This window comes from Lycorma delicatula, chromosome 6, assembly GCF_047948215.1.
Source record: "Lycorma delicatula isolate Av1 chromosome 6, ASM4794821v1, whole genome shotgun sequence".
Lineage (NCBI taxonomy): Eukaryota > Metazoa > Arthropoda > Insecta > Hemiptera > Fulgoridae > Lycorma > Lycorma delicatula.
The window spans coordinates 68930016-68944760 of NC_134460.1; the positions used below are offsets into that span (position 1 = coordinate 68930016).

The window sequence follows — 14745 nt, forward strand, 5'->3', positions numbered from 1 at the left end:
AATCAAAAGACAAAATTTAAATATTCTGGAAACTATGAATTTATTCAATGATATTTGCAGTATATAACCTGCTATCTAACTTTTACATGTCAAAAGACAAGACTTTGTAACTCTAAAAGCAAAGTGGATATCAGTTTTTTGCCTCTCCTGGAAAAATTTTTTTTTGGCACTAACATGGTTTTGCAACTAGACGAATCATGAGTTGTGCAGTTGCAAAACCAGATAAAAAAACTTTTTTTGAGAAACGGTTTTTTCAATTGTTCCATTAGGAAGTACAATAATGCATATTTACTAAACTGCTGAGTATAAAATATGTTGAATATTAAAATTCACATCTCAATTCAAGGTTTAAGAGCAGCTACATGAAAATATTACTTTCAAAACCAGATAAATACAATGTCACTATCTCGCAATCATTTTAGCTGTAATAATGAGGTTAAGTTGTCATTGCAATGTCTATTAGTCATGTTTATTAGTTACAAAGTCTTTAGTGTGATTGGCTGTTACAGATATAATGAAACAAGTAATAATATTATTAGTTATTTTAAACTTAAACACAAATTGTATAATGGAATTTTTTCCAAATTTTACTCACTGGAATTACATCTAGAAAAAGATGTAAGCAAATAAGTAAGGCTTGGTACATATTCTGCGGGAAATGAAAAAAAAAAAATACCAAAATAAAACAAAATTGATTTATTTTAAAGAACAAAAATTGTTCTGTTCCAAAAAAAATCTGGTAGTGTCTTATGACAAAGGGGTGAAAAAGTAGTACTGTATAGTTTGTTCAAGTTTGCTATCAGGCATTTTTGAATACATTATCCAAAAACAGAGTAAACGAAGTAGTCAGTAGGGATTTTAAATCTGGACTGATGCCAATTGAATGTAGAGAAGGGGACCGTAAGTTAAAAATGTATAAAATGAAACAAAATGTAATCATTAGAGAATTATTATTGCCGCAGTAAAACTGATTGTTGGGTATACCTAATTTCTGACCTAAATATTAAAAAGAAGTGGCGAATGTTATGATGTTGAAACTGCAAAAAAACGGAATTTTTGCAGTTTCTAATTTTTTATTAATTTAATTTAATTTTATTAGTTTTTAATTTTTTTCCGAAACGGAAAAAAATTAAAATATTCATACTTCTAAACATTCATTTTCAGAACAAAATTAAATATTGGCTTTGGATTTCCCAGAACTATTCCCAAGAGGAACTATTTCCGAGGAATATTTCAGAGGAAATATTCAACTTGTCTTTAAAAGAAAGAATTAGAAGAACTCAATCAAATAATGTAATTTGTGAAAAGAGAGCTAATTTTATAAAAGCTAAAAATTTTACAGTTACTGCAAAGAAAGCATGATGGCCTTGACTGCCAAAAAAAGATCAGGTCACTCCTTACGCAAGTTATCAGAGTGCCTATTACTCAAAACAGATTTATATAAACAATTTAACAGAGATGATAGGTCACTCCAGAGCTCCTTAAACCAAAAACAAAGTTTTTATTTATTGCTGGAATCAAAGTGAATCAACAGATGTATATCACTATTTATTAAATCTTCACATTCCTGATCGTGATACAGCACTTTGCCTGATATCAAATGGTTGGGGAGATCAAAATAAAAACTCAATTATTATGGGTATCATATTAGTCTGGTTATTAAAATATGCACCTGCAATGTTACCAACAATGGAATACTTTTTTCCTGCCCTTGGCCATTCATTATCATCAGATGGTTTATTCGACCGAAATGAAAAGGAAATTAAAAAATCAACAGATCCTATGTTACATTCAAATGATAACGTAAAAATCTTTTCAAAACATGGAACTGTATTCAATTTATGTGATTGACTGGGCCAAAGAGGCATATGAAAATACAGAAAAATTGAAGATTTAGTGATTTAATTTTACGTGCATTAAAAAACATATTGTTAGTTTCATTACTTTGACTATGTTTATATTCTTTAAATTTTTTAACAATTGTTTTATGCAATTTTCAAATGTCTTTTTTTGTTAATTCTTATTATAGTTATCTTTGAATTTTTACTGTTCAACAGACTAATCTTTATTTTTTGATTTATTTACAGTCACTGCTTATTAAATCAAGTTTCACCCAATCACTTTAATATTTAATTTATTTCAAATTGAAATATATCCACTTAGATTCAAAACCAGATAAATAAGCATTTCATAAAAAAAACCAGATAATCCAAACAAAAAACAGAATGGTTTTAAAAGTATTCATTTTTTAATGGTGATATTTTCTGCGATTTATCAATGATCAAGTTCCAAAATTATGTTCAAAGGCAAAATTTGGAACTATTATAATTTTAAGATGCATGGATTTTACCTTTCCTGAAAAAAAAATTATTTTTATAGATGTATCTTGGTTCTACAACTACACGGACTTGACATATGCATAAATGATGATTGCATTAGTTACAAAATAAAATCTTTCTTTTGTTATAGAACCTGAAGTGCATCATCTTTATTCTCAGGATAATTTCTCGTTTTTTTCTGTTGTGGCAAAAAATGAAGTGATCATTAATCACTACATTTTAAATAAAACCAACTGAATTAAACATCGTTTAACTTTCACAATCTAGGGGAACTGGTTTATTAAGTTAAACACAGCTTTTGTCACTGGTATTTATTCTTATTCAACTAATTGAATGTTATCAATTGAAAAGTTCAATTCCTGAATGTTCTTCAATTAAACAAATGTTACCATATGAGAAACATCAGGTGTTTCAGAGCCACCAGAATGTATTAACTACCATATTTTTGTCTTGAATTCACTGGACGTAGTAAATGATCAATAAATCTAAAAATTATATCCAGAAAGGTGCTTGGGCCAGGAAGGACATAGTTTTCCTCCGTATCAGGGAGGGGTATTCGTTGTTGGCTCTAAATTAAGCCTATTCTACCCTAGAAAGCAATATTGAACAACTTTTTTAAGGTACCGTAGTTAATTTGTAGCCTAGTTAATTAATCTAAACCCAGTTAAGTAGTCTTTTACTAAATTACTGCAATACTTAAAATTAAATTAAATTTTTTACATTACTGTACAGTAGCTAAAGAAGTCTTCAGCCAACATTCTAAATGTAATGAAAAAGTAGAAAGTACTAGGAATTAAGTTAGAAATGCTGCAGAAACATGACAAAAATTTAAAAAACTCAGTTTAGTCAATTCATACAAAATCAATAACTATTAACTTGCAATTAAATTGACATTTACATTTTTATTAAAATATAATCTTTATATATAAGCGGCAACACAAATTTACAAGAATTAACAATGTTAACAATTAACAAGGATAACATCTGTAAAGTAAGGTTTTAATTCAATAAAAAAATAATGATCACACTTGATGTGTATTTAAACCAATATTTTCATTTAAAATATAATTTTTGTATCTATGCGGCAATAAAAATTTATAGGATTTAACAGTGTGCTAAATAGGAATATTCACAGGATGAAAAAAATAATTAAAAAAAATAAAGATAACGTAATGTAAAATACATATGCATACATTAGCTGCATGAACAAAAAAAAATATGCAAAAGATGCCTCATCAATATTAACTCATATTATACTATTACAAAACTTATCATCAGGCTTGAATTGGCAAGATTAAAATTTTCATCAAATAACTGATCACAGAACTGGCTTAATAATCTACATAGTCTAGTTACATTTTAAAGGATTTGAAAATGTTTCAATAATAAATTATGTGAGTAGACAGTATGAAAACATAATAGTACAAAAATTGCGTTAAAATGTATATAATATATACATTATAAATAGCAAAGACTAAAAATTGAGGAGTCATGTAGATATTAAAACCAAAAATTCAACAACAAAAAAAATCACAAACCCAAGAAAAAACAAATATTAAAACATGCACTACACCTTTGGACTGGTGGTCTAAGTTCATTATACTCATCCCAGTTTTGGTTAATATACTATTTAACATACTATTACTGACTATGATTCGTCTAACTTATTTTTAATGTTTCATATAAAATTATCTTTAACAGAACAAGCGTACACGATTTTAATTAGTAATTACTTTATTTAATGTCAACATAGATAAACAAAACTTGTTTTTAAATAATTGTAAATAGTTCTATTTTATGCAGATAAAAATATGCTGACTTTCTATCAGAAAATTAAAGTAAAAAGAATATGAGAAAATTCACATATTAAATGAATTTAAGGTTTATAATTAAAACTTAATGGGGATGCTTGCATCAAGAAAAGCCAGCAGTTGGGTAATTACATCACAAACTGAATTTTACATTTGTTAATTTTTCAGGATCAAAGCAGGAATAATGATTTATTGATGTAAGTAATGAATTATGATTTATCTGATAACTGATTAAAAACCATAGTTTTGTGAGGAAAAAGAGAATGCCTTTCGCACTATAATGTCATTTTATGTACAAATCTACTTTATACTAAAATGTGCGATATACCTTTCACATTCTGAAAAAAATACAAGAATTACATCCCAACTACACAATATAAATCTTATAAAATGAAGTAATTTGTTTAGCTATTAAGAAATCCCCATTTGAGAACATAACATATTTAAAAAGACTAATCAGGAATAATTTTTTTTACACACTTCAACATTTCCTGTTATTAATGTAAAAAAAAAAATAAGAAAAAAATATAAATATAAAACTTCAGGCATTTTTGAAATATTATTAAAGTATAAATACTTTTTTTTTAATACGATTAATTAATCCTCACCTCCTTAAAAAAATTAAGTTAGTTCCATTTTATGGAGTTAATTTAATTGAAGTTCAGAAATACTGAAAATAATATCCAAAAAGGAAAAGAACGTTTTTTTTTAAGACTTATACTTTAATATATACTTTTATAGTATTTTTTACCCCAATAAAGCTATTTTTAATATTTATGTAATTTTCTTATAGGAATTTAGGCTTTTACAAATACCTATTTTTTTACTTACCTAATCTGCTAAGCAAATGACTATCTCAAAATTTTTGAAAAGGATTTCTATTACAGTATACTTACATTGTTAATGTAGTGAGCCAGTATTATCATATATTTCAATTATTTCATATTTCAATGTTTTAACAATTTATTATATTATTTTCAAAGTTACAACCAGTATAATATTATTATTAAGGCTTCATCAAATAAATTGCAATTATATTTAGAATATTATCAATCATCCTAACAAATTCTAAGATTTTAATGATATAATGGCAGAAAAAATGAAAAGCAAGCAGAGGAAAATTTTGGGACTTTCTTTTTCTCACATTATTAGAGGGTAAATTAATCTTGTTAACACATACAAAACTGTTTGATAAATCATAAACTACTTAAAAAAAAAAAAAAAATTGAAATTCTTCATTATTTGGCCAATCCAGTATTGCCTAAACTAGTCAAATAACTGTTGGACATGCTAAAAACCACTTTATGTTCAATTTAATTGCCTATATATAGTCTATTAAAACATAACCCATATAAACAATTAAAACATTACTGTGGAAAATCATTAATGTTTTTTTTTTTTTTTATTTTATAATTCATATTTTCTTGATAATACACCATAGAAAAAAATGACACAACTTGTAAACCTGATTGTAATGTTAAGCTGAATAACAAAAAAAAAACATTGATGAGGCATAAATACATAATTGAAACATTATATATTTCCAAACAAACTCCAAAATAAAAATTATCCATCATTTCTATTTTTTAAAAAAATCAACTAAAAATTAAAAAAAAATAATTCACAGTTATATAACTAAATAAAAATATAAACATGTACACGCTATAGACTTAACATGCTATCACATGTTATATCATACGTAAATAAATAAATGCAAAAATCTAATACACGATAATTTCTTGTACTTTATGAATCAAGATCTCTCTTTAGTCATTTCATCTGGTTCTGTTATATACGAAGATAAGTCAATGTCATGGAATTTGAAATTAAAATAAATATATATAATTAATAGTAGTATCTAATTCCACTCAATAAAGATATTCATACCACAACTCTAAAACCATAATAATGCAAACTCTTCACACATATTTTTTCTTAATAATCACAATTATTATTATAATATTATATAATTATTATTATTTTATAATTAATATATATACAAGTTTTTTTTGTTCTAGAAAAGCTATGAAAAATTAAACAGTAAAAGTAAATAGGCAGATCAATTATATTACAAAATAAAATTAAATTTTTTAAAACAACATTTATTATATTTTTTAAATAAATATATTAATCTAATTCAAAACAAATCTCAATTTTAGTTGAAAGTTATTTATATTTAGTCAATAAAATTTTGAACATGAGTAATCAACATTTAAAAATATTAGTCAACTGTTAATATACTTTTGGTACCAATTTTTTTATTTTAATAATTATATCATAAAGAAAAATAAATTTTTCACCTGTACAGTTAAATCTAATGTCATTTTTTTTAAATTAGTGTTTAAAAAAAAAACTGAACCAAATCATTAATAATATAGTCAACAAAAAATAATGTTTTAATAATTTCATGTAATAATTATAAATATTAATAATTTTTTACAACAGAAAACATAATTAACATTGAATATTAGTACTTCACTTAAAGCGTATAACATTATTACTTTTAATATTATTTGTACTTCTCAGGAAACTTTTGACCAACGTAAAACAACCATTTCATTTAGGAATAAGAAATATTATATTTACAATATCAAAAAAATATCCTTAATATAAATACTTATAAAAATAACTTGAGTTAATATTCTTATTATTGGTATAACCTTATTTAAATGAACTAATCTACTCTTTAACATAATATGCCTTCGTAATTAAAAAGTTTTACAAATATGATATTATATATGTATATACACACACATAACTGATCCTAAAAATAATTATTTTCTTAAAAAAAAAAACCACTGTCATACTTCCCACATTTTTTTTGTATAAAAAGATATTTTATGTAAATACTAATCTTTATTAATGCCATATAATAGTTACATAAAATTTTAATGATCCATTACTCAAGGAAAAACATATGAAAATAAATGGTTAAGCTTAAAAATAGGTAACAGTACAAAAAAAGGAATCACAATTACATTTAGGTACCAAAATACAATTAACGGAAGACAAAAATGTATATATAAATATAAAAATAAAATGCTTTTAGAAATGGTGTGCTATTTTTTGGAAGGCATAACAACATTAGTCTTATGAGCACGAGCAATATGCAACATAAGATTGTATCGTTGTTTTGTTTTACGTGGGCAATACGGACACTGAAATTGCGGTTCTTTACCGCATTCGAGGCGAACATGTCTACGTAATGTATGTTGACTACTATAGCATTTATTGCACGTAGGGCACACTATAGTCGGAGTGGAAGCAGGAACTGAAGGTATTGTTATTGTTGTGTTTAATGCAGCCATGTATTCATTCATTGACTTCAAAGAAGGCACAAGCGGTCGCCTTAATACTTGTGACAAACCTAAAACAAAAACATATTCAATCAAAATCAATTGAATTTTACACCCAATACTAAACAAATACCATATCTAATTAGTAAGACTGATTTCTGAAATGTCAGAAAAATAACATATACAAAAAATCAAGAAAGAAATAATGTTTTTCCACTTAACTGTAAAATATATCAGTCACTTTCATATGGAATGTTAAACAACATTAACTTCAAGAATTAGAAATTAATACACATACAAAAACATTATTGTTACAATTATATTGTTTCATCATATGCAAATATTGTTGAAATCTGATAAATTATTTTCAGTGAATAAATATCTGACATATAAAAATGACCTAATTGAAAGTTTTACTTTATAATTGAAGTATAAATACCGAAAATTAATTAAAAATTATTAAACAAGATTAAAAACTACAGGTTTACTACATTCTCTATCATATTATTAAACCAAATAAACAGAAACATAAAACTATTTTTTTTTCTTCATTATAACAAAAATCAATTCACATTGTAAATTAAAAGAAAAAAGAATCACGTTTCTTCATACAGATAAAAAAACTGCATCATAACATTTTATTGCCCATTTTTTAAGACACTGTTATTTAGTAATTTTTTTCAAAAACAATCACTTTTTGGAGATATTTCTCAAAAGTTACAAAAAATCTGACTGAACACCTTTAATAAAAATGTAAAATTTATAAAAATTAAACGAATGGAATATTCTCAGTAAAACTTCAAATTTATAACCTACCGAGCCGGTTTTACACCAATGATTACTTATGAAGAATTTAAACTTTTAATCCTCATTTTCAGTAATTAATATTCTCACTTCCACAAAAAAAACATCAACATCACTAAACTAAGAAACATAAACACATACAGTTTCAATAAGCATAGCAAACGACTTTTTAATTTTCAATGAGAAACTGACAACTGCATACATCTGCTACCTTGAATTGATAAAAAGGAACATCGAGTTACATGACTCAACATTTAGATATATACAAACAGAAAAGTAAGTCATACAAATATCATCACTTCATTAGAAACATCTTGAATAATACATCACGGCACACTCATTAATGCACTAATTTTAATTTGATTCCTGACAGTTTAAAAGAAATTGTAATCAATGGTCAATAAGTTATTAACTTATAGCCTTAATAAAAAGTCTTCATCATACAAGTATTAAAATAATGACCACCAGATGAAAGGAAGTGACTGAAAATAAAGACTCCAGATGTGGAAATGAAATAAAGAAAAAAGATAGAAGCGCAACCTGCAGCTCCAAATAAGTTTTATTTAGAGGGCGTATTTTGACAAATTTTTTTTCATTAAACCTAATCTAGTAGCATTATTTTCAATACATGAACAAAAAATCACAAAGATAATGGCAGGGATTATTAACCTTTACGTCCTCAATGTAATATATATATATATATATTTTTTTTTTTTTTTTCTTTTCTAAAATTGATCCTTTTGATAATTATATTCCTCTGCACTATACAAATTATATTAATCCAATCAACCCAAGTACAGAATTAATAAAATAAAATAGAATGACTCCTACCTTATTCCATAATCTAAGAAAGAAAACTTTTCGCGAGTAAACCTCGCATCATCAGTTGCTTTATAATCTTTCAAATCTTTCATTGCAAATTAGTTTTTTCTGAACACTGAAATGAATCAATAATAAATAAAAACTTTAATTTTAATGTATAATTTGCAATGAAAGATTTGAAAAATTATAGAGCATGAGATGATGTGAGGTACTTGTGAAAGTGCTCTTGCTTGAATTATAGAATAAGGTAGGTGTCATCCTGTTTTGTTTTATTTTATTAATTCTGTACTTGGGTTGATCGAATTAATATAATACATATATAGTAACCATTAACAATTATCATTAGTTAAAAAAAATTAATAGATTAATAAACAAATATATTGAAACAAAATAAAAACCTCTATCCATACAGATAAATATTTAGTATCTTCATCTGTACAGCAATTACACCAAACATAACCTAACAGTATTCACAATTTTATTTGAACTTTTAAATTATTTGTCAGTCAAATAACTAGCAAGGTAAAACAAAATGTATTAATTAATTAAAACAATATGATATGTATAAGATGACAACAATTTATCTACATAAAAAGAATTTCAGAAATCAGTCATTTAACAAAAGACATCTTACATGATGCACTTTAAAATTAATTTAACAACACAATACTTGGAAAAGATTTAACATAAGCATTTTGTAAAATTAGCACATACAGTACATTATTTTCTCATCATAATTAAAAAGTTACTGTTCAGTTTTTCTGAACATTAAAATGAAGCAATAACAAATAACGAAGTTTATAATTTCAATGGAACATTATTATTGACAAAATTTAGCATATTACACTGCATTAATAAATGGTATTTTTGTAACTACACAGGTACCAAAACAAGGCATATTAAAGGATGTCTATAGTACTTTTGCACAGAGAACAGGTGATTAATAATCAAACAAAACATCATCGGCAAGGTAACATACCTCAATGCATCACACTCACATACAAGTTGACTGCAAGTAAGTTAAATGTAAAATATATACATATATGCCATTTAGAAAAGTATAGGAAATTTTTGTAACACGAACAAGTTGCAAGTGCAATTGAGAATTGAATTCCAGAAAAAAGAAACATCAAAAATCATTACCTCCTAGCAATAATTATGCATCACGTCCTAATACGTAGAACAAGCTACAGTCTGAACCGAACCCAACCCAATAAGAGAAGTACTAGTGGCAATCAGTCACATTACCAATATGTTATTATTTATAAATGTCAGCTCCAGAATCAGAAATTCGATGTCTCCAGTAACTAGGAGAATAATTAGTACAGAAATTTTGTGAGAAACAATTATCTCGGAAGTATTCAAACTATTGAAAACACTAAGTGATTAGCTGTTCCCTTTTTTCTTTCTTTTTTTGGAATCCCTTCCAACAAAATACTTAAAAATAATAAATTGATAATACATGAAGTATAAAGAATTTCTATTTAAGTATAATTGAATTCAATCAACTTCTAAAAAATATACTATAATAAAAAAATAAGACAAAACACAGTTAAAAAATTGAAAAGGACTGACCATGAAATAAGAAAATAATGACATTGTGCAATTTCAACTAGTTATAATTCTCCCTTGAAACAATCATCAACATGTTTTTCTTTATTAATAGATTTTTATCAAGAGATAATATTAATCATACATAAAATAACATTTTTTTACAGTTAAAAAAATTACTGATGCATCATACAAAGATAATCATCATAAAGAAAATAATAAAAACTGAAACAAAAATTAAATGAGTACTTAAATATAAATTAATAAGATAAGATACATATCAATTACAAAGAAGATACATATAATACACTACGAAGTACATATACACCATTGGTAACACAAAATTTACAAATTAATACAGAATTAAATATGAAAAACTAATTGTATAACAGACACTGAATTTCACCTCACTAAATTATTAATACAAAAAATATCTTTAAGAAACAATGTAATCTTAAATCATAATCCATTAATTAACAAAACCAAAAAGAAGAAATTGTTATACTACACTTGGGTTTTCATATACTTATAACTTAACAAACGTTTCCTCTTAAAAATCATTTTATTCACTTGAAGGCTTTGACTTCTCCTAAGGCATCTTCATTTGGACTGCATGTATTTTGTTAATAGATTATAAAACTGATTTATTATTGCTGACTATGTGATGAACAGGATTTTTTTTTCTTAATTAACAGTATAATTTATGACTAAAAATATGTAGACCGAAGGAAGAAATTCAAGGAGGTAGGACAAAATGCTCAACACGAATTAAAGGATACATAAAAGTGTATTTTTAAAATCCTAAATATTTATTAAAACTTCTGTTCATCTTTTTAAACTTTTTATTTGTTTAGAGAAAAATAATTTCAAATTGCAAGTAAACAATACTTTATGGCACATAACCAAAGAAATTGGTTTAATCACATCTGACAAAATGAAAATAAAAAATTCTTACAGAAAATTTAACACATTAACCAAAATATATATTTTTTAAAATTATTTTTATTTTTTTTATTTTTAAGAAATAAATGCATCGGATTTATACATGAAATCCCAGTCTTTTACGTATTGCACTGCATGAATCTATTTTTCTTAAATAATGAATATAATATAAATGTATAAAATAAACAAGACAGTAATTTTAATATTCATATAAATGGATTATCATTTACAAAAATTTTAAATTTTACAAAAGTAAAAGTAAAAAAAGTTTCAGCAATCTTTTTCTTATATAAATTTTGTAAAATATATTCATTCCCTAAACATCTGGAAAAAACAGAAGGGAAAAATATGTGATTTTACAAGAAAATAGCTGAAGAAAATCAGAACATGAAATAACAACAAAAAAGGTTTGTGAAGTAACAAACAAATGACTATGATTTTAATATGTACATACATATGAATAAATATTAAAAAAAAGAATCCTTTAATTTAAATTCTCTAATTTTTTTCATTACTAAAATTGTCACAATTCAGAAACTTATTAAACAATGCTCAAAATATTGCAGTAAATCAGAAACCAAATAACTGCACTTCACTATTCAGAATACCTAATTGGTACAAAAGTAATAAATAAATCTATCCACAGAAACTGAACATCAAACAAACTGTGAGAAAAAAACACGTAATAAAATTATAGTAACGAAGAAATTCATTAATATTATTTGACCACAAAGCTTATGAAGTAAAAATGTACAGATATAACATTAGTTGCGATATGTCAAGAGAGATTTATAAATTACATCCACAGAAATTAATCACTTTTTAAAAATCTCATTCCAATTTTATTATTAAAAAATGTATGTATAAAGAAGGATAATAAAGAATAGAAGAATGTTACATCTAGCAAATGATGTATACTTATATTACTGATTTATATATATATATATTATATATATAATGTATACACACAAATGATAATCTACATCATTACAAATTCATTAACTAATTTAAAAACAAAAATGAAATACATAGTGATGCATGTCATATTTAACTTTAAGTCTGTATTTTAAGTGAAAAATAATATTTTAATAATCAATACTGATTTTGTGTCAATACATCATCAGAAGTAGGATTTTATCACTAAACAAAACATTTCATTTCATTCTACAAATTCCAGCTTTCCTTTACTTAAATAAAACAATGACTTCTTAAAAAATAAAAAAAAGGTTATAAATTTTGTGTTACCCAACAGCACTAAATATATTTAAATACAACCAAATGCTAGCTACACCCAAACAATGCAAACTCAAACCCATCAAGAAAACTTTTTATCTAATTTGCATTCCTCTAGGCTAATGACAATAAAATACATAGAAGTAAATACAGTACTGCTATTGCAATTCCAGAAAAACCATGAAGATGTAGCAAAAAGCTGTAAGGAAGTCCAAATGGACTGAACAGGGTAGTGAAGAATTTGAAATATTTTCCGGGAACATCCCACATGCGCATGCAATGTACAATGTATATTAAATACCTATCTGCGGTCATCCAATATTTGCAAAATAAAATAGTATAAACATTTGTTAGACTAAATAGTAATGACCACACAATAGTAATGACCACACAATGTCAAAATATATGCGCCATTTTCATTTATAACATTTTTAAGACCAAAAAGCAATATCCAAAGATTAGTGCAAATTATTTCCCCACATTTATTGACTGAAATCATTAAATGGAAGTGTTTATGGTGTTCCCTATAATTTAATAAAAAAATAAAATTAATTTTTGAATTTTAACAAAATGATAAGAAATGATAGAAATAGTACCTACACAATGGAATCTTTTTATTAACATATATTACAAATATATACATATTTTTAAAGAAATTACTTTTATAAAACAATTATGTAAAACTCCAAATTCTGAAACAAAGTACGGGAAAGAAAACCTTGATAATAATACAACATTATTACCACAAAACAGTTACAGAAAAACATATCCTTTGTGAACTATAATGATAATAACTATACGTAAAAGAAAATGGTTTCAGATTCTGAAATGAGAAATCATAAAATAATAGTAAAATATAAATATTTTATGTAAATTCACAGAATTCAAATGTAAATAATAAGTTTAAAAACAAAATGTTAGATAATTATAAACCAATAATTAACAGCAACACAAACGTGTAAGTAAAATGCAATGACTGAAAATATAATGTATATTTTGGATGATAATTTATTTGTCTAACATTTCTCAAAAAAGTATCGCTAACAGAATATAAAATTAAAATAAAAGCATTGCTTATTATTAACCAATGATGAATCCAAATTTTTAAGATTTTTTTTTGGTAAGTTTATTTGATAAAAGAAATTTACATAATATTTGTTTTAAAATATGTCATTGTTTTCAAATAACGAATGAGTGGCGATTCACCTTTCCAAAGAATAATTACAATTATTTCACTTTGTAAAAATTAATTCCAAAATTTAATAAATAATAAAAAAATTAATATTCTTATTGAGCCATATTTATGCGTGCATAATGGGTACAAATTTTGTGAAATTCAAAAATAAAGTAAATATAAATTACGATAAAATTATAAAAAGTAATCTAAAGTATTCTAAACATTACATTATAATCAATGTTAAAAGACAAACGTAAAAAAAATAATAATTACACCCAATGGAGCACAAATTACACAACACACCTCTTATCAAGATAAAATTAGACACTTCTAAAAAAAGCTCACATCTAAGACAAACTGAAAAATTACAAGAGATGGAATAAACAATAAAATTAAATGAATAATACAACCTAAACCTACAAAGTTCACAACAACTTGTATAACAAGAACTGTCCTCTACTTTGTACCATACTTTAAAGCAAAGTAATTCCATTCCACCAATAACAATAACTATGTCACAACTAATTTTTTAACTTATTTTTATCATTTTGTATTCTGCTTTAGCAGAATGCAAAATGTTAAAATATATCCATTTGAATACATTTCACTATTTGAAGATGTTCTGTTAAATATCAACGATTAAAGTATGCCAACAGTATGCAGTACACAAGTCACATGGAAACTGTACCTGGTATTATTTTAACATCAGTGGTAGAGAACTAGTTAATGTGACTTTACTTTACATCCTTTTATTTTGCAGATAGAACTTC

General features: G+C 25.0%; 1 protein-coding gene across 6 annotated transcripts in view; it reads right to left on the reverse strand.

Moving 5' to 3' along the window:
- LOC142327113 (uncharacterized) overlaps positions 1–14745 on the reverse strand; it is a 384678-nt gene that overhangs the window by 302953 nt on the left and 66980 nt on the right. Inside the window, exon 5 of one of the 6 annotated variants that reach the window (XM_075369980.1) lies at positions 7083–7517. The exons of the other annotated variants lie outside the window; for them this stretch is intronic. Coding sequence (XP_075226095.1) covers positions 7210–7517 — 308 coding nt within the window. The 3' untranslated portion in view covers positions 7083–7209. Of the gene's footprint in view, positions 1–7082; positions 7518–14745 lie in introns of those variants that run through there. 6 annotated transcript variants of the gene reach the window in all.